The following is a 25,685-nucleotide window of genomic DNA, read 5'->3' on the forward strand; positions in this document are numbered from 1 at the left end:
CTGCCAGGTCTCTCTGGTCTCCGTGGGGGTCCCGAACCGGTGACGGGCCGCTCCAGCTGTTTCCCGCTACTCTGGCTGGTTTCCTGTACTAAACCGGCGGACTACCCATCCCCATCCGGGGCCTTGAGACGGGCGCATGCGCACTGCTGGCTCAGTTGGTGGCGCCGTTGTCGCAGCGGGACAAGATGGCGGCTGAGGGGCTGGAGGCGGCGGGGAGCTCAAGCTGTGGCGGAGCCGGGAACGAGAGGGCCCTCGGCGGGGGAAGCGAGGGCGGGGAGAGCGGCCGGGACGTTGGCGGTGAGAGCGGGAAAGGGAGGCTGGTCGGGGTCCGGCTGGGAGAAGTCCCCGGCCAAGCTGCTCCCCGAGGGTGGGGGAGAGGAGCGGGCGCGCGGGGGCGGGGGAGTTCCTTTACCTGGTGACCCTGGGTTGCGGGAGGACCCGGCTGGGGGGATCCCTTTGGCGTGCAGGGAGTCCTGGAAGAGAGATGGTCCCCGGGCTTCCTCTCTCAGGAAGGGGGGAGGAGGGAGGCTTTAGGGAAGAGCGAGTGTGTCCCCTTGGGGATAGGGGGAAGAGGAAGGCCAGGGGCTTGACTGGGGGGTGGTTCCCACTGGGCGGTGGAGGGGTCTCTCTGGGGCTAGGGGAGAGAAGTGCTCCGAGAGGTGAGGGCCTCCTGGGGTTTGGGGGAGGAGGGATTCTTTAGGGGGATTCCCCGGGGAAGGTACTTCTGGGATAGGACCTGGTGGGAGAGAACTGTTGGAGCTGAGGAACACCCCTCTGCAATGGGACCCAGGGTGTTGGTGGTGGAGGGGGGGGGAATGCTGTAGCATGGTTCAGAGGGCAAAGGGTGAGGTGCTTCCTGGGCTGAGGAGGGGCACTCCAAAAGGGATCGCTGTATTGGGATGATCTCTGATGTATGGCCTTCTCTGCGGAAGTGGAGGGTTTGGTATCTCTTGCTGGTCCAACTCTGTCAGATGGATTAGTCTGAACAGTTAACTTGCTATGGGATAAATTGGTCGGCAGGCTGGTTACACAGCAGGGAAACTGGAGTTGGTTCCTTTCTGGGTTACATATAAATAGCGGACCTGTGTGTGTGGTTCTTTTGGAGGCCATGGGACTGATTAGTTCACCTTCTTAATCGTCTGATACTATGAAATGGCAATGCTTAATGGTTAGAGACTCCTGGGTTCTATTCCTGGTTTTGGGGAGGATCTAGGGGAGAGAGCAGAGGAAGCCAGAATCCCTGAATTCTGTTCTCAGCTCTGGGATGGGGAGTGATTCCTAGTAGTGAGTGCAGGAAATTGGGAGCGTGGTCTCTTGAGTTCTACTCCTAGATCTCTCCTTAACTCCATTTGTGGTGTAAATGTAGAGCATATTGCTTCGCTTTTGTGTCTCTTTCCCCATCGTCTCACAGTGCAGTGGATTTTGCCCTGTGGGGCACCTTTTGAAGTATTCACACAAAAAATGTAATTTTTGACTGATGACCCAGACAGAGACATGCTCCAAATTTAAGGCAGTGGGGCCTAGGTTTTCATGAACATATTTTGCTTGTGAGTAGTTTTTCTTCCTGCCATGGTCTGACTGGAATTTCATTCCTTAGTTTATAAAGTACAGGAGTACTTTTGGCATCTTAGAGACTAACAAATTTATTAGAGCATAAGCTTTTTTTCTCCTGCTGATAGTAGCTCATCTTAACTAATTAGCCACTCACAGTTTGTATGGCAATTTCCAACTTATCTGTATGTGTGTATATATCTTCTTACTATATGTTCCATTCTATGCATCTGATGAAGTGGGCTGTAGCCTACGAAAGCTTATGCTCTCATAAATTTGTTAGTCTCTAAGGTGCCACAAGTTCTCCTGTTTGCAGATACGGACTAACACGGCTGCTACACTGAAACTTAGTTTATAAAGTGTGTTTTAAGTGGGAGAGACTCATTAGCTATTTTTGCTGACAGATGAACTTCAACGAAGATATTTGGTGGGATGCTTGTATGAAGACAACTCACTTTCTAAAATGCTGTCATATATTGGGTACTTACTGGAGTGGGGGCATTTGACATCTTTGGTGCTTTATCACAGAGCAAAACCTTGCCTCTTAAAAATGTAACCCATTTAGGTTCTACCTTACCTACAGGTTTGGGGATAGGCTCAAAACTTTAAAATTAGTGACCATTCAGAGGGCTGTGTGACTTAAGTTTGAGTTTAGTCGATTTCCCAGAGACGCCAGGGACTACATGAACCAGGGAGACTGAACACCTTTGGAGCTAGCTCCTCTGTGTAAGGGCTGAAGTATGTTGATAGGGTGAGGCTGCTTGCCCTGCTACAGCCCCTGGTGACATCTGTGGAGAATTGGAGAACTTAGGCTATGTCTTTGCTACAGACTTCTGCTGGCACAGCTCTGTTGGTCAGGGGTTGTGAAGAGGTGCAATCCCCAAATGACCTAGCTGCACCCGGCAGAACTCCTATACTGGCAGAACGGTGCTTTTACTTGTATACGGTAGTATTTTTTGTTTGGGGGTTTGAAATAAGCTAGACCATAATAGTGCAGCTTTGCTGGCCTAAGCTTCATCCACGCTAGGAGCCCTTTGTTGGCATAGTATACTGGGATAGCTGTCCTGGGGAAATGTTCCTAGGGCCTTAGTCTCCGGGGTTGTCAAGCTAGCACGTTTCACTGGAACTAATTTTGTAACAAAATGTAGGAAAAGCTAATTGGAAAAATTAGGCTCCTAGGAGTTGCCAAACTGTTTCAGAGCAGTGTCTAGTCCAGTATTATGTCTCTGATACTTATCAGTACCAGCTGTTTCAGAGGAAGATGCAAGAAATTGAATAGAAGACAATTGAGAAATGCAACAAAGCAGTTTGGTTTGCATCTTCACCGTGCTACTCATAACCTTCCTCATCCATTCTCCCCTTCTGTATAACACTTTAGGTATACATTCCTAGGTCAGGAATGTTGGACTGGTGGAACTCAAGAAACCTGGGTTCAGTTCCTTGTGCAGTCACAAACTCGTGTGTGATCTAGGGCAAGTCACTTAATAGAACCTGTTCTTCAGTAAAATGGGGATAATTATTAGTTCCTTACCTCACATGGTTGTTGTGAAAGATAAAAAGTCCCCATTAAGATTATGAGATGCTTAGATACTATCGTGATGAGGACTATATAAGTACGTAGAACTCTTGTGTCCCCACCTCATAATCTTGCCCACCCATCCTTAGTCTAATGCTCTGGAGAATAGCTTTTTCTTTCTTAACCACGTTACTTACTCCCATTTCAGTACAAATAAGAGGGTGAAGTAGTTTCCAACACCAAAGAAACATTACATTCCTTCCCAGTTTACTCAAGAGCTGTAGTTTGTATATTAATTTTCTTTCCAGAATATTGCCTGGTAGTAAGGTGTGTGTTAATTACAGAATGACTCTCCTTTCCAGTAATCTGTGTTGTGAAGTTAATGATGATATGCCAGATCACTTTGGAGTCTGCTGTCTCATCTCCCTCTTCGCAAATGTAGGATTGTTTTCTGCAATATATTCTCAAGGGCTTTGACCATCCAGTTTTCGGTGGCTCAAGCAATGAGGCTTTTACCACTGATTCTTTTACAATCTGGATTTCTCCTCATTAGGAGATGATTCTAGATATTCAGGTATATAGCCTGATGTTTGTGCTCTGTACAGTTCTGTCCTGATGCTCCTATTTAGATCACTTTGGGCCCTCTGTGGTCCTTCTCATGTAAGACAATTGCTGGCTGTCTCAGAAAGAGAAAGAAACTTACCCTATCGGCAGGTTATTACATAATTATCCACTGCAGGGTTTCTTGCATTTTCCCATCAATCATCCTTTAGTGTTTGGAGACAGGATATCAATCTAGGTCTGGTGTGGTTCTGACTTCAGTGTTTACACCTCTCAGAAGAAGTATCAGATATCATGGACATGGTATAGGTATATGAAGCAAAACAAGATTGAGGAGGCTTGTCTTGTCTTTTTATTTTATATGCTCAAAGATAAAAGCAGAATTAAAGGGGCACACACCTTTGCTTCTGTTCTTTACCCAGTATGTTGACACATGCTGGGTATTGAATGTATGTCAGGGAATGTTGACACAACTGATACAATATTTCACTGGTGCATATGCTTAAAAGATGGTAATCTTTGGCAGCAAGATAGAGAAACCCAAGATAGATCCCTGACCTCCCCACTGATCTTGATTCTGTAGGTCCCAACCAAGATTTGCTCCCAAAACCGCCAAGTGACAGTACCAGTAAGCAGGAAGACACCAAAGCAGTGCAAGGGTGCAATGGAGTTAATGCTGAAGCCAGCATGTCAGGGCTCAAGGACCCATATGCAAGTGAAGAGAACTGTCCATATCCTGCCTCCGAGGAAGAACACGCAGCAGTGGCTACCCCTGTGGCAGTGGAAGAAGCCTCCCTCTCATACCCTCTGGAGTTTGAGAAGTACTGGAAGGCAGCTCAGGAGAATCCTCATGACTTCACGGCATGGACCGAACTGCTGCAGTATGTGGAACAAGAGGTAGGGAGTGAACTTTCTTGGTGCATGGGGCTGTTAAAAAGCAAATGCAGTAGACAAATTAATAGTGGCGCAGGTGCCACAAGCTTGTGAAGTTTATAATTCTACAAAAAAGTAGCAACTCCTTTAATTTAGAAAAAAAGGAATGCGTTGTCTAATAGTTAGAGCAGGGTCCTGTGCAGAGAGGACTTCTGGGATCTGTTTCCTGCTTTGGGAGAAGAGTGGAGTTCAATGGTTAAAGCAGTGTGGAGGGTGGGAGTAAGGACTTCTGTATTCTATTCCCAGCTTTCAGAGGGGAGTGGGATTGAATGGTTAGCGCAGCAGATGGCTAAGGGACAGGACTCCTAGGTTCTGTTTCCAACTCTGCCACTAACTTGTTTTGTGACAGTTCACCTATCTGTGTCTGTTTTCCCATTTGTAAGATGAGTCACTTACGTGCCGCACTTTTGCTTCACCCTAATTACAAGCCATTTTAAGGTCTGACAAATTTAGCCCTGCCACAAACAGATGCAGCTTCATTGAAGTCTCTTGTATTGCACCTGGTTTGTCAAGGGCTGGATTTGTTTTAGCCCCCTTGATTAACTTTAATGGGATAGTTTTAAATAGATATTGCAAGTTTCAGGACTAATTAGTGAGAGATTTAATGCAAAGACCTTGCAGATCTTCAGATGAAAGATCAAATTGCCACCTGAAAGAGCATTATACAAGGGATAATTTGGAAGAGCCTAAGACTCGCTGCAAATTGATGGAGTTTCCCTTTGAAAGTGGTGTGGTAACATAGTATTTAGACACCCGCAGATTATTATATTGTAAACCCAAATTAGGATTTGTCAAGGACTAAGTAAGAGCAACATGATCTTGTTCGAAAACTTTCAGTCAAAACTGTTTTTCAATGGAAATTGGGGGTTTGATTAAATGAAACTTTTTGAGAAAAGTGTCTGCTGTCTATGGAAATTTTTTTTTGCTTTCTCTCCAAAAAAAAAAAAAAAAAAAAAAAAACCAACCAAAAAACCCAAACACCTTCCCCTCCCCCCCTCAAATCACCAATCCTGCTTGAAAACCAGAAACCTTTCAGCAGAAAACCCAAGTGTTTAATTTCTGAAGTGCACCTGCAGTGTCTCATGGAAGTTGTGGTTTGGAGCTGGACAATATCTTTTGTGATTCACTGCATTAATGCACTGCCATGTCCCATCACAAAGAGGGGGAGAGTCCAGTGCATCATGGGAGTTGTAGTCTGACTAAGGGAGCCTGTCCTATGGAGGAGAATGGGAGCGTAGGACATCTGAACTTTAACTCCCGTAAGGCACCACAGTGACATTTCAGAATTGAAACACTTCAATTTTCAGCCAAAAACATGATATTTTGTGGGGGAGGGGGGGTGGAGGGACCCTTGTTTTCCTACCAGCTCTATTTGTAAGGCTGCTTTGGGGCTGGCAGGGTTTGGTTTCCAGCTCTCCCAGTTTCAGGGCTCTTCACAAATGCTCATTCCCCTCCTGCTGCCCTCTTTCTATACAGAATCACATCTTTGCAGCACGAAAAGCCTTTGACGCCTTTTTTGCTCGCTACCCCTACTGCTACGGCTACTGGAAGAAGTATGCAGACATGGAGAGGCGCTTCGACTTCAGCAAGGAGACAGAAGAGGTAGGGGGGAGAATTATTTGGGATTTCTTTGTGCTGTGCTACAGTAGCCCTTCTAAGGTTGATTATCCCAGTGGCTAACTCCTTGTTGAATGGACCAAATGCGATAGGGCCAGGAGTTCGTCACAAAGCCGGTGCAAAAGTCCCTCTTGGTGTCTGTCACAGGTGACTTGGTAATTATATAGCAGGAATGCATTGTTTCAGCCGATAAGCAATTATCTTTGAGAGCTCATGGAGGATGGGTGAAGTCCTAGAGGACTGATGAAGGGCAAACATAGCACCTGTCTTTAAAAAGGGAAAAATTATAGACCAATCAGCCTAACTTTGATACTCAAAAAGATATTGGAACAAATTAAACAGTCAGTTTATTAAGCACCTAGAGGATAATAGGATGTTAAGTAACAGCCAACATGGATTCCTCGAGAACAAATTATGCCAAAACAAACTAATTTCCTTCTTTTACAAGGTGACTGGTCTAGTGGATAGGAGAGGAATCAGCAGATGTGATATGTCTGAACTTTAATAAGACTTTTAACATATTCCTACATGACAGTTTCATAAGCAAACTAGGGGGAAATGCTCTACTATATGGTGGGTCCATAATTGGCTGAAAGACTGTGTTTAGTTTCTGTTCTCAAAGAGTAGTTACGAATGGTTCACTGTCAAACTGGGAAGGTATATCTAGTGGGGTCCTGCAAGGTCAGTCCTGGGTCCAGGAGTATTCAGTATTTCTATTTATGATTTGGATGATGCAGTAGAGAGTATGCTTATAACAATTAGAGAATGACACCATGCTGGAAAGGGTTGCAAGCACATTGGACTGGATTAGAATTCAAAATGGCCTTGATACATTGGAGAAGTGGTCTGAAATCAATAGGATGAAATTCAAGAAGGGCAACTGTAAAGTAGCACACTTAGTAAGGAAAAATCAAATACACAACTATAAAATGGGGAATAACTGGTGAGGCAGAAAGAATCTGGGGGTTAAAGTGGATCACAAATCGAATATGAGTCAGTAGTGTGATGCTGTTGCAAAAATGGCAAATGTTGTTCTGGGATGTGTATATAAAATGCAGGAGGTAATTGTTCTGCTGTAGTCAACAGTTATGTGGCCTCAGCTGGAGTACTGTGACTGATTTTTGGTACCACACTTTAAAAAAAGATACGGCCAAAATGGAGAAAGTCAAGAGGAGAGCAACAAAAACAAGAGGTTTAGAAAGACATGACTGAAAATAAAAAGTTAAAAATATTGAGCATGTTTAGTCTAGAGAAGAGAAGACTGAGGGGAGACATAACAATCTTCAAATATGTACAAGATTGTTATAAAGAGGAGAGCAATCGGTAGTTTTCTATGTCTACTGAAGATAGGACAAGAAGTAATTCCCTTAGTTTGCCACAAGGGAGAGCTAAATATTAAGAAAAACGTACTAACTCTAAAGATAGTTAAGCTCTGGAACAGATTATGTAGGGAGGTTGTAGAATCCCCGTCCTTGGAGGTTTTTTGGAGCAGATCAGACAAACACCTGTCAGAGATGATCAGTGGGGGTGGACCAGATGACCTCCTGAGTCCCTTCCAGTCCTATTTTTTTTATTATTGCCTCCTTTGGTGCTGTGCTGGTTTCCCAGGCGCTGGTGGCCAATAGGGTGCTCTCCCCTGGGACTGGGCTTGCACAGTTCCTGAATTAACTGCACCTCTGACTCCCCTCATCTCCTCAAGGGGCACCGCACTTAGGTGTCAGGCCTCCAGCAGTCCCCTTTCTCAGGGTGAAATACCACAATTCTCTCTCTCCAGACCAGGTCCTTGGGTGCAGACCCCTGCAATTTACTGGATTGCCTCAGTTGGTCTGTCTTCAGTTACCTGCAGTTCTCAATGACAGAATTAGCCAGTCCCCAGCCAGTTTTTGTAAAGCAAAGTACCAGTTATTCACAACAAAAGCTTATATGCATGTCTTGTTTATCAGGTGGTCACCTCTCTTTCATGTGGAGACCATGGCAGGTCTAAAATACTTTGGGTCTTCTCATGCAGTCTGATTGTATTGGTAAACGTCTAATGCTTGTCAGTTATTGAATGGTTTATGACCATATCTCAGGTCGGGGTTGTTATTTTGTGCTGCTTCAAGTCCTTTGTCTGCTAAGGCCTCTGAGCCAGGTCAGAGCAGTCTGTGTGCTTTTTTCCCCAAGAGGTTGAATCTTCAAAAGACTTTAGCTGCATTGTTTCAGTATTAGGAATTTGCATTAGTTACCCCACTTCCTTTAGTTATTGCAGGAAGCATTCTGTACCTTACCCTTTTAGCTAGGAATATAATCGCTAATGATCACATACAGATACATACAGTACTATGAAATCAGTCTAATAGTCTTTGAATATACCATAGCATCTTTCACATGAATCAGATGGGAGGGAGCATTATGAACCTTCTTTTTGTTTCAGTCATTGTCAGAACCTTTTGCTCTGCAGGTGTTCGAACGAGGGCTGCAGTCCATCCCCCTCAGCATGGACCTCTGGATCCATTACATCTCTTACCTACAGGCCACCTTAGATATGAACCTTCCTGAGTCCATACAGAAGATCCACAGGTACATAACCAGAGCATTGAAAACACAGGACAACACTGTGTAAGGCATATGGGGAGACTGTAATATTGGCTGGGTCAGTGAGCTACTAGAAGATCCAGGGATCTTGCTTTCTTTGGGGTGGCTGTTTGTACTGCAGTGGTGCCTAGAGGTCAAGCAAGATCGGTGCCCCATAATGCTGTGCACTGTACAGACATATAGGGAGAAAGAGTCTTTGCCCCAAAAATGCATACAGTCTAAATAGACAAAACAATGGGTGGAGAGGAAGCAGAGGGGAAGCAACCTGCCCATGAGATGAGACTAAAACTCAGATCTCCTGAGTGCCAGTTCAGTGCCCCACCCATTAGATCATGTTACCTTTCTTGTTAATAGATGTTCTTTCTCTCTTAAAGTGTGTTTGAATCAGCCGTGGCTGCTGCAGGAATGGACTTCCGCTCAGACAAACTGTGGGAGATGTATGTGGAGTGGGAGAAGGAGCAAGGTGATCTGAAGGCCATCACAGCCATTTATGACCGAGTGCTCTCCACACCGACCCAGCTGTACAGCCACCACTGGGAAAAGTAAGTCTCATTCAGGATGAAACAAGTCCCTGGGTCTCAGCAACAACCACCACAGTTTGGCAGTGATTGGTTCACTATTGGTGGTCTTTGCAGAGAGGCTAAGCGTTTACTAGGGGTAGGCCATCTAAACTGACCTTCCCTCTTTTCCCTAGAGGGGGTGTGTTTGCAGGATAGCATAGGAGAAACTCACATTGCTTGTACTCTATCTGGACATAGAAATTAGGCTTAATAAAGGAGTGACCGGTTGAAATTCTCTGGTCTGTGTTATACAGGAGGTCAGGCTAGATGATCTAATGGTCCCTTCTGGTCTTAAACTCTGTGAATTACCAGAGTGGATCACCCCCAAGGTCCGTCTAGTTCAGTATCCTGTCTGCTTTCAGAGTAGCAGCCGTGTTAGTCTGTATTTGCAAAAAGAAAAGGAGTACTTGTGGCACCTTGGAGACTAACAAATTTATTTGAGCATAAGCTTTCGTGAGTGAGCTGTAGCTCACGAAAGCTTATGCTCAAATAAATTTGTTAGTCTCTAAGGTATCCTGTCTGCAACAGTGGTCCATTCCAGGTGCTTTAAAAGAAGGCATAAAAAGACCCAGATTAGCAGACATGGAATAATCTGGTCCCCACATTTAGACTGCTCCTGATGTCTAATAGTTAGAGATTGGCTTAATGCCTGAAGCGTGAGGTTTAATATTCCTTCCACAATATTTATTGTCATTAGTTATTACAACTCTGGATTTTCTTGATGTCCATATAAGTATCCATTCTCTCTTTTAATCTGGTGGAGTTATTGGCCTATTCTGTAGATGGAGAACTACCCTTTCTATGGTTCAGTGTGGAACTATTGAGGTTAAATTCACACAAAAAATTCACAAAAATTTCTCTTTTGCAACATGTAAATCATCCCAAATTTTCTGGGACAACCCCCTGCATGTCCTTCTCCCAAGCTGCTCAGTTCCTAGCTGTAGAAGTTGATGGTTGTCATTTTCTGTAAAGCAGATTTTCCCATTCCTGCAACATCTGAGTGCCTCACAATCTTTTAATGGCCTCACAATTTGTGCCCCTCCCCCCAAGTGAGGTAGGGTGGAGCTGTTATCCCATCCTACAGATGGGGAGCTGAGAGACTAAGTGACTTGCCTAGGTTCACACAGGAAGTCTGAGGGAGCAGACAATAGAACCCAGGTCTCAGGCTAGTTCCCTAACTGCTGGATAATCCTTCCTCTACCCACTTCCTGCCAATTTGAGTAGTTGAGCTGTGGAATTCTGTGACAGGACATTGGAGGCAGAGAGTTTAGCAAATCTGAGGAAAGGATTAAACATGCTTAGTGATTCTTCATCTTCAAGGCATGAGCTGGTTGCTAACTGGTTCAGAGAGGGAGGTGGGGAGTATATGTTGTCACATATATCTACACATGCAGCGTAGTATCAAACTGTTATGCATTAAGGAGTGTACGTTTTCCTCTGGAGCACCCTGCGCTGTTTACTCTAAGCAAGAGACCACACTGTCTATCTGGTCTGATACAGCGGGACGCTGGCTGCTCTGATACAACTGGAGATGAAGATGAGAGATGCAAGATGGCTCAGTGGTTAGGGTGCTAGCCTGGGACTGGGAGACCTGGCTCAGTTCCCAGCTCTGCCAGCAAGGGTACATGTACCCAAGCTAGCTAGATCAGAGCTAGCTTGAGTAAGAGTAGTGAAGCTCTGGCAGCACGGGCTAGTCCCACCCATCTGGGATCCTGGGGGCATACTCAGGTGGCCACCACCCATGCTTCTGTGGCTTCACTGTTGTTACTTGAGCTGACTTTGATCTAGCTGGATCAACTCCTGATTGCAGTGTAGACCTCTCCTTAGTCTCTCTCTGCCTGAGTTCCCTATCTGTAACATGGGGGTAATAGCACTGTCTTACTTCACAGGAGTGTTGCAAAGATAAATACATTAAAAATTGTGAGGTGTTCTGATACTGTGATAATGACTTAAGAAAAACAACAAAAATTGGAGCAGATCCATCCAAATTAGCTTGCTGTATAAAATACGATGGCTGAGTGGGGCACCACTTCAGACAGACAGGTGACCTTATTGGATACAGCAGTTCCTCTGTTTTAGACTCTCCTAAGCAGTTTAAAAGACTAGGTTTAAAGGGCCTCCTCACTCCGACTTGAGTGGGCTTTGGTATCCATCATCAGCTGTTGTTCCTTCCTCCCATGCCTCAGGTTCAAGGAACATGTGATGAGCAACTCCCCCAAAGACATCCTATCTGCAGAGGAGCTGCTCTGGTTGCAATCCAAGATCACCACGGAGACGGTACAGAAAAGTGTGGAGACAGAGGTGGAGGAGGTGCCACCTGGGGAAGACCTGCCTCCGGGGGTGGAAGTGAAGCCAGAAACAGGAGCTGATGCCCAGGTACCACACTTTTCAGCCTCCTACCCAAATGATGCAGACTTTGACAGTTATTCTGAGCTGACATCTGCTGTCAGGGTGGGTATTGTTGTTGTTTGTGTCACGGTAGCACAGAGAGGTCCTGACCAATGTTGGGGGTGGGGCCTATTTTGCAGGGTGCTGGACAAACACTTAGTGAAAGAGTCCCTGCCCCCTCTTCCTGCAAAGAAGTTACAATCTAAATAGACAAAGTGTAGGGGGGTGAAATGGAGACAAAGACAGGAGAAGGGACTTTTCCAGGGTGTCACAGCGGTAAATGACAGCCAGGAATAGTAGTCCAGTCTCTCCTGGTTCCCAGTCCTGTGCACTATTCACCCTTGAATAGACTTGGAGAGAGTGCTGTAGAATTGACTACTCTTCCCCCATCAAGAGCCCGCTCTATGTTGCATTGCATCTTATAGGCTGCCCAGTGCAATCTGAAATTTCCTCAGTTTTTGTACACGAAGTCCTGCACAGTACTCAAGGTTTTCACTTTGGAGCGTTTTCCCATTCTGGAGAACTGCAGGAATTGGTGGTAGTGACCTCAGCGTGGATCACTTATTGCTGTGAGCCATTGCCTTTGTAACCCAACATGGTGGAAGGGATTAAGGTGTGAAACATAGATCCTTGTTACTAAAGATGCCCTGGCAGTTCTTGTCAAAGACAGCATGTGATCCTCCCTCTCCTGGACATATTCCAGCTATGTGCTGGCTCCCTGAAATTCCCCCCTTTCAATTTCATTTGAATTAAGGAGTCTACTTCACCGACTGTCTTAAAGTGTTAGGCAGCATGGCTGCGTTCCACTTCGGGGCAGCCATGTTTAGTGATCCTTTCACACATGACTTCTTAAGATCTAAATGAGATGGAAGATGCTATAGAAACATAAGGTTATCACCATTTCTTTGCACTGGTTCCTCTTCCAGGGAGACCTGAACCAGGACAAGATCCGGGAGCTCGTTATCTCCATCCGGCAGCAAGTGTACACCCAGAATGAGGCAGAAGTCAGCAAGCGCTGGAATTTTGAGGAAGGGGTAGGTAACCATGGACTCAGCTGTAGGCAAGGCTCCACGGCATGGACTAGGTGCTTAGCAGCATCCACTATCTGAGCTGATACCCCAGTCCCTATGTGCAGAAGCCTGAGATTCTGTTTGGTGAAGAGGAAATAACGTGCATTGTTTTGGCAGGAATTTACAGAAGCTCTTGTGGGTTCTCTGTTTCGCACAGGCCATCTCTTATGGAGAGATAGAAAGCCAGAGGGGATGGCTCAGTGCTCTAAGTATTAGGTTAGACATACCTAGACTTCCCCCGGTGGAATCACTCCTTCATCCTTCTGAAGCAGCAACGCTGAACATGGAGCTGTAGTCGGGGGCTTCTAGTCGTGGGGCCTTAACCTGAGCTCCTGTCTTTACATGGACATAAGATTTCACAGCCCTCTTTATAAGGGAGATATCTGATCAAAATTTTCTTCCCTTCCTGCTGTGTACTGGGGGTTTTTCATCTCTCCCCCCCCCCCCCCAAAGGTGGCTGCATTTGCTGCCTGGGTAGCATTTAGCAAACGATAGGGAGATAGATGAGGGATGTACCATTATGGTGCCCCTCCATTAGCTCCTCCCTGGGTTGAATGCTGCTCTGAATGTCTGCTCTACAATGTAGTATTTTTATTGTAACATCTAAGGATCCTAGTCAGGGCTCCATTGTACAAGGCACTGTAAAACTAAATGCAATATCTGCCCCTAAGAACTCACTCCCTAGGTTAGCTCTCCCCCACCCTGTGACTGAGCCTGCTTCCTTTGCAGTCCCCCTTCTGTCTGTCTTGCAAATCTCTCTTTATTCCTCCCCATCCCAAACATTTTGCAGATCAAGAGGCCATACTTCCATGTCAAGCCGCTGGAAAGAGCACAGCTGAAGAACTGGCGCGACTACCTGGACTACGAGATTACCAATGGCTCCCACGAGCGCACCATTGTGCTTTTTGAGCGCTGCGTCATTGCCTGTGCCCTCTACGAGGAGTTCTGGATCAAGGTGAGCCCCTTCCCACTTCCCCTCCTCCCTGGGGATTGACCCGCATATCTGAATCCTGCTGACTTCATGCTGAAGATGGGCGGCGCTACTCCCCTCCTCCCCACACACTCCTCCATCTCTGCTCCTAAGGCAGTTAAGAGGATACTCTAAAAAATCTCCTCAATGGCTGTGTGTTGTCTTAGCCATGGAAGATGGATCTGTTAGTTTACCGTATTTCGTCATTCACAGAAGACAGGCAGGAGATAAGCTAAAGCCTCGTTGCAATCCCAAACGTTCAACAATGCCATGACTAGGAGGGTGGATTGGCTTTGGATGGAGATAGCAGGCCTTGGGAGGATTTGTGTCCCTATTCTGCAGCTGATAAGAGCAAATTTTAACTTGAATACCTGTGCTGCTTTTTTAAAAAATGGCTGTGGGTAAAGGGGGGAGCATCTGTTAAATCCCCGGGACACATTGGCCTCCAGGGCTTAGCAAGCCCACCCCTTGGGACAGCAGCTCAGAGCCGGAACAGAATGGTTGGGTGCAGTCTCTTGTTTCACTGGTTTAAAGTAGATTGGCTTCACCCTCTAGCACTTAGGCAGGGGTTTAGTAATTCTGCTCCCCTTTAGCATTGGGCAGAGTCCCCTACCTCTTGGACTAAGCCAGCAGCATCTTGCAGGGGTGGGGGTATTAAATGCCCCCTGGGAATCGGAGAGTTAATTCTGCACCAGGGCATGAGATCCCTCTCCCCACCCTGGCTGCTGCCCACATTACTTGTGCAGTCAGCATGAGTTCAAGTGGTGCTCTCTTACAGATTTCCAAACGTTTCATTTATTTTTTTTTTATTCTGCATGTATATTGTGGAGCAAAATTCTAACACCCTTCTTTTAAATTCCGTTGCTGCTTTTTATCTGCCCGTGTTTCCTACCTGCCTAAGAGGGTGCAGGAAATTCTGAAGAGAGGTGTGTTAAGCCCCTTAACGTGAGTGCACCATAACCTTCTCAATACAAGCTGATGTAGCAGACTTTCATACGTTCTATGCCACAGGAAGTGGGCAACCTTAACGCATCCATGTCCTCTTTGTATCCCCCCGACCCCTTCTAATCTAGTACACGAAATACCTTGAGAACCACACTGTGGCTGGGGCCAGGAGTGTCTTCCAACGAGCTTGTGGCTACCATCTCCCCAGGAAGCCCAACATCCACCTCCTGTGGGCTGCATTTGAAGAGAAGCAAGGTCAGAGGAAACTTACCCTATCTGCACCCCTCTGCTGATATGCTGGCCTGAGAAGCCCTTGGTTAGCTGGAAGTTGACTTTACTAAGCAGTTCAATAGTGGGGGAGGTGACAGTTTTTCATTGACATTTCACATAGCCACCCAACCCTTTTTGTGTGTGTTGACAATCAGCCTGCTCAGTAACTCTTTGAAAGATTGAGGCCAAATCTTAAGGGGCAGACATGACTGGTTCAGTTCTATACTCTAAAGTTAGCTCTTCGTGTGCTAGTCTCTTCCAGAATGCTTAGCGGACAATAGAATCTGGGAATGCTGGGCTAAGATTTTCAAAATCAGCTAGTGAGTTTTGAGTGTCCAGCATGACATCTGATGTTTTCTTAGAGGTTGAGTGCTTAGCAATTTGAAAATCCAGGCTCCTTTAAGATGTCTCAAGTTGAGCAAAATCACTAGTCATTTCTATAAATCTTGGCTCTGGCTCGCTTTTCTATAAACTCACATGTAAGTTGGGATAGTACATCTGGGTGCTTGTCTTCAAACTTCCAGCAGAGAAGAGCCACAAAAACGATTCAAGAGTTGGAAAAAATTATTTACAGAGACTTAAGGAGCTCAGTCTCTTTAGCTTATCAAAGAGATCAAGAAGTGACTTAATTATGGGTGGTGGGGGGAGAAATACTGGATACTTAAAGGGCTGTTTAGCCTACTGGAGAAAGGCAGAACAAGAACCAATGGCTGGAAGTTAAAGCCAGACCAATTCCAATTAGAAATAAGGCATGTTTTTGACAGGATGATTAACGATCAGAACACACTCCCTAGGGAAGTGGTGGATTCTCCATCTCTTGAGGTCTTTAAATGAAGACTGGATGTCTTCCTGGGAGATACTTCAGTCAGTTATAAGTGTGTGCGCTCCACACAGGGGGAACTGGTTGGTTCTCTAGTCTATATTATACAGAAGGTCAGACTAGATGATCTAATGGTCTCTTCTGGCCTTAATCTGTGAACTGCTGCCTAGTAAGGGACATACAGAAACCTAGGAGCTTCTTGGCCGGAAACCCTTTGCTTTAGCTGTGTCCATGTGTTTAAAATGTGTTCTTGTCAGATTTATATTAATTTCAATTGCAAATATTGGCCTGTACCATGTTTAAATTGCAAAGCCAAGACCATGATGTGTATCCGTGATGGTGCGCTATCCCCTTCAGTCTTTACAGGCTTAAAGCGGAGGTTAGATGATTTGGAAAATGCCGCTAAACCCTTTAAGCCCCCTAGTGTGGTAAGTTTTTTGCCTTTGAAACGAGTGAGACTCTCGTACAACATAGATTTAAAGCAAAATAAATATAGCCTCTAAATTCACAGAGCACCACATGTGCTTGCCATGCTGCCTGCCTTCACTGCCACTGTCACCTCTTTCTCTCTCCCCTCCCGTACCTGTGCAGGAGACCTGGAGGAGGCACGTCGCATCTTGAAGTCTTATGAGGAGTCCATCCCAGGGCTGGCTATGGTTCGGCTGCGGAGAGTGAGCCTGGAGCGGCGACACGGCAACCTGGAGGCAGCTGAGGCTCTGCTGCAGGAAGCCATACGGGACAATGAGGGGATGCCCCTGGCTTCATTCTATGCCATCAAGCTGGCCCGACAGGTGCTGAAAGTGCAGAAGAATCTAATAAAGGCTCGGAAGGTTCTCATGGAAGCACTAGAGAAAGATCCGGTGAGATTTTGGGAAGGGGAGGGTGATGCTCCCAACAAGACAATGCATTAGGGTTTCTTGGTGAGATAGAGTCTCTGTCCAGGAGGAAACAGATGCTGTGGAAGGCTGTTCTTCATAATTGCATATTTTTATTAGTATATTGACTGCATCTAGGCTCCAGCTAAGATTGAGGGAGTGCTAGGCACTGCATGCTGATCTTGACCAAGATTAGGGGGCCATCCTTCTGTGATGCTGGGCACTGCACAGGCACTTAGTGAGAGAGAATTCCCTCCCCAAAGAGCTCACAGGCTAAGTAGTCAAGCTTAGTGAGGGGTATCACATTGTCTAGAGTGACTCATGACTCTGAGTGCCAACCTCAAGGCAGACACCCCAAACTGGTGGAGGTTTCTGTAATTAAATTTCACCAACCCAGTAACAAATGTGAACTCCTAGATCATTATAACGGTCTTACCATGGAGTCAGACGGTCCCCTTAGATTCTACAGTCTATTTTGTCACCCAGACAAACTGGACTTAGTGCTAAATGGTCACTTTCCCCAAAAATCACACCACATTCAGGTTGCTTCCAGTCCCAAGAGACCAGACACTCAACTCCCAGATCAGTTGGTACCCTTGATCTTACACCACAGACAACGCCTATAACCAGTCCTTTAATAAACTAAATAAAGGGTTATTAACTAGGCAAAATAAATAGGAGTTATTTACAGGTTAAAGCAAACAAACTTGCACACAAATGTTACCTGGTAAATCCTAAGAGTGACAGACTTATAGTCATCTGTCGATTCAAAGTGTCTTTCAGGGTGGACCCAGGAGGCAGATCCTGGGGATCTCTGACTTCAGTTTAGAGTCTCTGCCCCTGTCAGAGTTCAACAGCCAAAAAGATGGAAAATTTTCCCGTGACTGTTTTCTTTCCTTCATTCAGCTTCCAAGTCCCCAGGACAAGCTTTCATAGAGTCTAAACACTAAATACATTCTTATAAGAGTAATGAGCAAAACAAACATACAGGTGAACTGGTCTGGTCTCCAGCTATGAGTTTGTTGGTTCTTAGCTTATGCCCACAGCCTGGGCAGCAGTTGGCACCTGTGGCCTGCCAGTGTCACAAGAGAAACTGAGGCACTGAGAAAGGAAAGGATGTGCCTGTGATGGCAGAGCAGGGAATAGAACCCAGGTATCCTTATTCCCAGTGCTCCAGTCACTAAACCACACTTCTGCCTGACTCTTGGAGTGGCCCATTCAAACAACTTTAATATGAGAGCAGTCAGGTTGAGGGTTTATGGGAGTGTGGGGTGTGATAAGCAAGGATCAAAGGGCAACAGCCAACCATTAGCCATTTTGGTTTCTGTTAGTGACAGGGTCCTGGCTGAATTCCGGGTTGGACCAGTCCATTCTGCCTTATTGAATCTACTTTCCTCCTCCCCACACACACACTCTCACACTTGCAACTCGGTGTGGGATTCTTTCGCTTCTTGTACTAAATTGTGGTGTGGTATTTTTGTGCGGCTCAACAGCTATTGCGCTCTAGTCCAGAGGCAGCTACATTTTTAGTAGGGCAAGAGGGAGTCCCATAGATAGATGATGAAGCAGTTCAGGATGAAAGGAGCTGGGGATTGCAGAAGAGATCGCACCATAATTCCCGGAACTGAGAGACATTCATCCTTGGTCCTAAGAATGAAGACTGAAGCAGGGAGATTTCAACAAGACTTCCCCGGTGCCTTCTGAACATGCCTTTTCCACCTGGGCCTAGCACCACATTTCTCATCTCTCCCTCTCCCCTATGTCACACAGGAAAATGCAAAGCTCTACACCAACCTCCTGGAGATAGAGTTCAGTGCCGATGTCAGGCAGAATGAAGGCAACACCATGAACTGCTTTGAAAGAGCGCTGAGCAGTGGCCTCCCTGAGGAGACCAAGATTGTCTTCTCACAGCGCAGAGTGGAGTTCCTTGAGGACTTTGGGTCCAGCATACACAGGTAAGAGAACACCCTGTCTGCATGGGGGTGGTTCTGTACCCTTACCTCTTGGGTACAAAAAGTCAGATAATACAGTAACTCCTTGCTTAATATTGTAGTTATGTTCTTGAAAAATGCAACTTTAAGCAAAACAATGTTAAGCGAATCCAGTTGCCCCATAAAATTAATGTAAATGGGGGGAGGGGGGTTAGGTTCCAGGGAAATGTTTTTCGCCAGACAAAACATACACAGTATAAGTTTTAAACAAACAATTTAATACTGTACTCGGCAATGATGATTGTGAAGCTTGGTTGAGGTGGTGAAGTCAGAGAGAGAAAGAGGGTGGATCATCCAGCTTCTCCTCTTACTATTCTTTTCAAAGTACCAGGAGGTGTTCAACCACCGGCTCTGCCCCAGGCCCTGCTCCACCCCTGAGCGCACCGTTTCCTTGCTCCTTCCCCTTCTCCTCCAGCCTCCTGAACCCCGCAAAACAGCTGATTGCTGCAGGTGGGAGACACAGGGAGGGAGGGGGAGTTGCTGATCTGTGGGGCCGCCAGAGGGGAGCTGATGGGGGGCTGCCGGCCCACCCTGGTTCCAAGCCCCCACGGCCAAACAAGCAGACTTTACACACCTTTAAATAAGTATGTGCTCTAATAGATCAGTGATGTAACAACATTAACTGGGATGACGTTAAGTGAGAAGTTACTGTACCTTTTCTACATTGCTTTTAATCAGTAGAGCCCAAAGCTGGCTGGTTCGTTATCCCCGTTTTACATATGGGGAAACAGAAGCATAGATTGTGGAAGTGACTTGCCCAAGGTCACCCAAAAGGCCAGTAGTAGAGCGGTAATAGAACCAAGATTTCCTGCATTCCAGTCCAGAGTACTGTCCACTAGGCCACACTGCCTCCCATCCCAGTGCCCACAGAGGGGAGTGTTCTTGGGGCTCTCTTTCTCTGGTGAAAGGTACCTGATTGATGGCTCTAGAGAATTAAGCCCTTTATTCTTACACCCAGAATCCTCTAGCCTAGAACTGACTTTGCATCCACAAATGTCAGATCAATCACAGTGTGGCTAACGCTAGCCCCTTGCCCTTGAATTACCACTAGGGACAGTAGTTGAGACTTGATGGCCTAATCTTCCATCTTTTAAGTCTACCAATAAGGGAGCCAATCATTCGTTCATAGGTTATAAAGCCAGAAGGAACCACAAGTCTGACCAGCCGCTCAACAGGCCAGTGGTGGTGGAATGAGTTCAGCAGGAGTAAAATACCCATCTTGTTGGGGGTAAAGACTTGGCTCAAGTGGTTGGAGTTTAGCACACCACTTCTATTCCCACCTCTGCTAGGGAGCATCAGGGGCCAAAGGAAGCAAAACAAAGCACTTCAAAGTTAGAGGCGGAAAGCTTTCTCTTCTCACCAGTGCAAACTTTGGTAAAAATCACTGAAACACACACAGCAAGTTCTCCTGTTCTTGACCATCTGTCCCCTTCTGTCTTTCCAGCTTGCTGACAGCGTATGATGAACACCAGAAGTTCCTCAAACACCAGATGACCAGGAAAAGAGCCCCTGAGAATGGGTAAGGCACAGATGCTACCAGATTTTAATACAGCCTTTCATATATTGGGAAGTGTCATGAATAGAGAGGAGAGTCAGAATATTATATAAGAAGAACTAGATCGGGATGGCCAAACTTACTGACCCTCCGAGCTAAATATGACAATCTTCAGATGTTTGAGAGCCAGAGAATGCCTCCCGGGGCTTGGGGCTTCAGCCCCGCTCTTGTTGAAGTGCCAAACCCCACTAAATATACCCCATGGCGCTGAAACCCCAAGAACCCCTCCCCGCTGGGCAGAAGCCAGAGATGATGCTTGGAGGCTGGGATATGGGATCATGCCTGCCTGCCCCCCCTGCCCAGATTTTTGCCAGGCTTTGCTGGCCCTGCTCAGTTACATGATGCCAGGGCCTTTCCCTGCAGGGCAGCAGCTGGAGCCAAAAAGCTGAAAGCTGAGGCCCGAGAGGAGAGGAAGTGGCAAACAGCTGGGAGCTGCAAGGAGCGCTGCTGTTTATGCAGAGTGTTGGGGTCACAATTTAAAGGTTCTTCCTCCCCCGCCCTCCACAACAGCTTGAGTCACACATCCCAGGCATGCCCCACCCTTACCTTCAGCAACCCCTCCCCGCAGCTCCCATCTGTTTGCTACTGCTTCTCCATGTGGAGCTAACACCTGGGAGCTGCGGGGAGGGGTTGCTGAAGGTAAGGGTGGGGCATGCCTGGGATGTGTGACTCAAGCTGTTGTGGAGGGCGGGGGAGGAAGAACCTTTAAATTGTGACCCCAACACTCTGCAGGCACCAGTTACCTTTGGCAGAAGCCCTTAGCCCCACCACCCTGCTGCAGGGCAGAAGCCCAGAGCTCTCCCTCCAGCTTGGTAGGTGGAGAATAGGAGGGAAAGTGGTGGGCTCAGTGAGCCACACTTTAACTGTAAAAGAGCTGCATGTGGCTCGCAAGCTACAGTTTGGCCATCCCTGAACTAGAAGATCTTGAGGACTGGAGTAATAGAAATGGGATGAAATGTAATAGTACAAAGTACAAGGTTGTGCACTTAGAAACTAATAATTTCTGCTATAAGCGGGATGCTCATCATTGGAAATGAGGAGGAAAAGATGTCAGTGTATTAATCAATCACTGAATTACTGAGAGCAACCAACGTGATGCAGCCATGTTAAGGGCAAATGCAATCCTATCAAGTGAGAGATTTCCAGTAGAGATAGGGAAGTAATAATGCCATTGGACAAGGCACTTGTAAGACTTCATCTGGAAAACTCTGTACAAGCCTGATCATCTGTGTTCAAGAAAGATGAAGCCAAAGTGGATTGTGTGCAGAGAGGGGCTCCTAGGATGATGGGAATGGAGAACCAGTCTTATGAGCAGAGACTGAAAGAACTGGGCTTGTCTAACGTGGCAAAATGAAGGTTGAGATGGGATCTGATGGCTCTCTATAAATACACTGGGAGATAAACCTCAGGGAGGGAGAAGAGCTGTTGAGTCTAAAGGACAATGATGGCACAAGAACAAATGGAGATAAACTGGCCAAGAATAAATTTAGGCTGGAAATTAGAAGGGTACTAACAATCAGAGGATTGATATTGTGGAACAGTCTGCCAGTAGAGGCAGTGGGTGGGGGCAAACTAGTTTGAAGATGGACCTTCATAAGTTTATAAACAGAATTGTAACATGAGGTTGCCTGTGATAGCATGGATTGGATTTGACACAGGAGGTTCCTTCCAGACCTGATTGCTTTATGGTGCACCAGAGCTGTCAGTATCTGATCTTGAATGCCACCCTGCTCAGTTAAGGCTTCTGCTTGCCAACTGTTGTACACAGACTAAGCAGCATTTTTGATGATTAATATCCTTAATGAAGTAATGCTCACCCCAGAGCCCAGATAAGGAGGTGCTGTGTACCATACTGGGTTTCATCTCTCTGATTCTAGGTCCTGTGCTATGAACTGAGTTATTGATAGCATTTTAATTTTTTTCCCAGCTGCACTGATGAACCAGAAGACAAAAAGCTGAGAGCTGAGGACTCTCCTGGGATGGTCAGCCCTGCAGTCACTACTGCAGGCATCGCACCACTGATGGGTGGAGATATGAGTACCAATCCAGGAGCTGCTTATAACTACAGCACCTGGTATCAGGTCAGCAGTGTGGCATTAATCTGGTGGTCTGAGCCCTGTATGCTAATACCTCTGGCAGGATTGAAATAAATGTGTGTGACATGTTCCCATGTCCATTCCCTGTTATAGCAGAACAGCAGCTCTGCTATAGTTCAGGTTGCGAGTTGCTTAATGGTTAAGATGATTGCGGCATGGTGATTCAGATTATCTTGAAACTTGCTGTGTCTTATGGGGATGTGGGGATAGAGTTAGTGGGTCAGTTTTGGATGTTGAACAGCAGAGAAGTAGGCTGTGTTACAGAGGTGCTAAACAAAACAAAAAGAGGAAATTAAATGCCTAAAAATGTCAAGGTTGCCTTAGTGGTGTCTTGTGCCCTTCCAGAATTTGGAGAATGGCTAAGTTTTAAACCACAGAACACCAGGAAATGAAGAGTTAAGGTACATCCCTTGTCCTTCCCCACAAAGCAACCTTAAATCTGCCCTCTTTGAGCAATGCTCTACCATGCCAATAACACCCATACTAGCACTCAAAGAATATCAGGGTTGGAAGGGACCTCAGGAGGTCATGTAGTCCAACCCCCTGCTCAAAGCAGGACCAATCCCCAACTAAATCATTCCAGCTAGGGCTTCGTCTAGCCTGACCTTAAAAACTTCTAAGGAAGGAGATTCCACCACCTCCCTAGGTAATGCATTCCAGTGTTTCACCACCCTCGTAGTGAAAAAGTTTTTCCTAATATCCAACCTAAACCTCCCCCACTGCAACTTGAGACCATTACTCCTCGTTCTGTCATCTGCTACCACTGAGAACAGTCTAGATCCATTCTCTTTGGAAACCCCTTTCAGGTAGTTGAAAGCAGCTATCAAATCCCCCCTCATTCTTCTCTTCCGCAAACTAAACAATTCCAGTTCCCTCAGCCTCTCCTCATAAGTCATGTGTTCCAGTCCCCTAATCATTTTTGTTGCCCTCCGCTGGACGTTTTCCAATTTTTCCACATCCTTCTTGTAGTGTGGGGCCCAAAACTGGACACAGTACTCCAGATGAGGCCTCACCAATGTCGAATAGAGGGGAACGATCACGTCCCTCGATCTGTTGGCAGTGGCCGTACTTATACATCCCAAAATGCCATTGGCCTTCTTGGCAACAATGGCATACTCTCCCTTCACAGATGCTACAGAGCACATGAGCACTGTAGAACCCAGTCTAACGGCACCTTTTTGCTAAGGCAATACTTGCATTTAGGTCTGGTGTGGTGAACAAGAGGTACTTACACTCAAACACAACCTACTCCACACAAACCACTTCAGCCTTGCTAAATTTTACCTCCCCTTCACTCTTGCCATGAGGATTCTTTTTGAGACATTGCCTTCATTTTTCCCTCACAAAGCGTTAGAGACCACAGACTACCACCAAAATCCCTATGACAAGAAGACACCCTTGTGTACCTCTGTTGACACAAACTGCAGAACTCAGCACTGAAAAGAGGCATACTTAATCTTTCAAGGTACATGTGCACCTCTCATATCAGAGTAACAGGTCTGCAAAGATGCTCCAACCAGTCTCTCCACCATTCATTCAGCTACATCTAACACTGAACGCAGGTGTGCATACAAATAAATGCTGGAATTTGGATTTCTGGAAAACACAATGGCACTTTCTCTTAGAACTTTCTTGTATCTACTTATTGTAGATTCATTGCTTTTAAGAAAAGCAATGAAAATTAGAATTTCTAGTCTGACCACTTGTATAAAACAAGCCAGAGAATTTCAGCCAATTACCTCTATATTGAGCCCAATAACTTGTGATTGACTAAAGAATCCAGTCTGGATTTGAAGACCTGAAGAGATGGAAAATCCACCATTTCTCTTTGTAATTTTATTCTTCTCCGCCACTCTTACTGATCCATTCCCAGGAGCTATTGCCAGCTGAGGGGTAGTGGGCAGAGTTAAGTTTGCATTGAAGAGGTAGTATGTGCCTTAGTTCTGTATTTTCTGGTTTTAAAAGGTTTTTTGGTTAGTCACACTGCACATTCTGGAAGAGCACGAGGCAGGGCTGGGCAACCTGAACTGTGTGTTAACAAAGTTCTGGGGTCTTTAATAAAGAAGAGTGGTCTGGTGATCAGATCAAAGGGCTGGGGTTCAGGATTCCTGGGTTCTATTCCTAGCTTGGAAAGTTTTCTGGTGGTTAGCAGGAGGTCTCTCAGCCCCTCTGTGTTCTAGTCCCAGTTCTGGATGGGGAATGAGCTTTTGTGGCTAGAACAGGAAGTCAGGGTTCTCAGGTTTTATTCCCACCTCTACCATTGACTCACTGATCTCTGTTCTTATCCCAGTTTTATTTGCCTATGGGATTCGCTCCACAATTACACATTCTTAGCCTTCATAAGATGTAAACTTCCCTGCTCCAGCCCCAATAACTGATTGGTGTTAGTAAGGAAGTTCCCCTAAGGGCAGATGATCCCCTGATAGTTTCTGACAGCAGGGCAGCTACTGCAGGATATGGGACTAGATGAATTATTGGTCTGATCCAGTATGGCAGACTCTTCACTTTCCTATCCTCATCTGTGTGTTACTGTAAGCTGTTTAGAGTGATCATATTGAACTCCAGAGATGGATGAGGTGCTTCCTTTATGTATAGTGTTTGGATCCTTTGGGTTAAGGGTGTTATAGAAATTTAATTCTTTATGGTGGCCTCACTGTCAAAGGAATTTCCTTGGTGCTGGGGGAGAAGTTAGTCTCATGCTTCACCCCACTCTGATGATAATTATGTCCTCTCTTCTGTTTCAAATGTAGAACTACGGCGTCTACGGGTATCAAAATCCATGGAACTACAGCCAATATTACTCTCAGAGCTGAAAGTGACACCATGTGAGATGCGTGACCAGTTCTAAAGATCAAGGAGCAGCCACTTTACACTTGCTTCCAAGAAAACAAGAAGTGAAAGGAAAGTGGCTGTTGACTGTTTGTAAGAGAGGGAAACTGAACTGCCTTGTTAAAAAGCCCCATTTCTCCTCTCATTGCAGTGAGCTGCCCTAACTCCTTCTTTAGGCCACATTATGAACCGGGTTAGATCATGTCTGGCCTTCACCTCCAATGGCAGCCAGAGTGAGCACTGCCTCTTTGCACTGAACTGATCTCTTTTAGATGGAAATGTCTAAGAATCCCTTCCTGTATACAGTGAACTCAAACTGGCCTCACTGCAACACCATGGGGATCCAAAAGCTGAACTCATTTGGCAGCAGCAACAAAGGAACAATCCCTTATTGCAGCTCATAGAGCAGAACATTTTTTTTAAATTAACTTTATTGCAACAGTCATACAGGGAAGGGTCATTTTGTAAACTTTTCCTGTACATTTCATGTGGTATAAATAAACGTGCAATTAATCAGACATTCTTCAGCACAGCAGAGGATGGAGTTTTGTTCACTTTCATGGG

The 25,685-nt window shown here is 45.9% G+C and overlaps 1 protein-coding gene across 2 annotated transcripts; it reads left to right on the top strand.

Moving 5' to 3' along the window:
- LOC122461188 (pre-mRNA-processing factor 39-like) lies at positions 1-25,639 on the top strand. 2 transcript variants are annotated; one of them, XM_043519773.1, is made up of 14 exons: positions 1-297; positions 4,212-4,525; positions 6,038-6,163; positions 8,619-8,737; positions 9,127-9,294; positions 11,499-11,688; positions 12,627-12,734; positions 13,561-13,725; positions 14,814-14,940; positions 16,367-16,635; positions 18,421-18,605; positions 20,086-20,160; positions 22,124-22,277; positions 25,043-25,639. In XM_043519773.1, exons 1-14 carry the CDS (start codon positions 186-188, stop codon positions 25,103-25,105), a joined length of 2,175 nt encoding a protein of 724 aa, XP_043375708.1. In that variant the 5' UTR covers positions 1-185; the 3' UTR covers positions 25,106-25,639. The 2 variants fall into 2 exon arrangements, with proteins under 2 accessions (XP_043375708.1, XP_043375707.1); XM_043519772.1 differs by having other exon boundaries at positions 99-297; positions 11,499-11,763.
- The last annotated feature ends 46 nt before the right edge of the window (positions 25,640-25,685 follow it).

Source organism: Dermochelys coriacea, chromosome 7, assembly GCF_009764565.3.
Source record: "Dermochelys coriacea isolate rDerCor1 chromosome 7, rDerCor1.pri.v4, whole genome shotgun sequence".
In the NCBI taxonomy this organism is placed as follows: Eukaryota; Metazoa; Chordata; order Testudines; family Dermochelyidae; genus Dermochelys; species Dermochelys coriacea.

Excerpts from the sequence above, each read along its gene's own strand:
- LOC122461188 (XM_043519772.1), top strand. The coding sequence starts at position 186 with ATGGCGGCTGAGGGGCTGGAGGCGGCGGGGAGCTCAAGCTGTGGCGGA. Across the intron at positions 4,526-6,037 it reads TGCAGTATGTGGAACAAGAG|AATCACATCTTTGCAGCACG; the intron begins GTAGGGAGTGAA and ends CTTTCTATACAG. Across the intron at positions 11,764-12,626 it reads AGCTGACATCTGCTGTCAGG|GGAGACCTGAACCAGGACAA; the intron begins GTGGGTATTGTT and ends TTCCTCTTCCAG.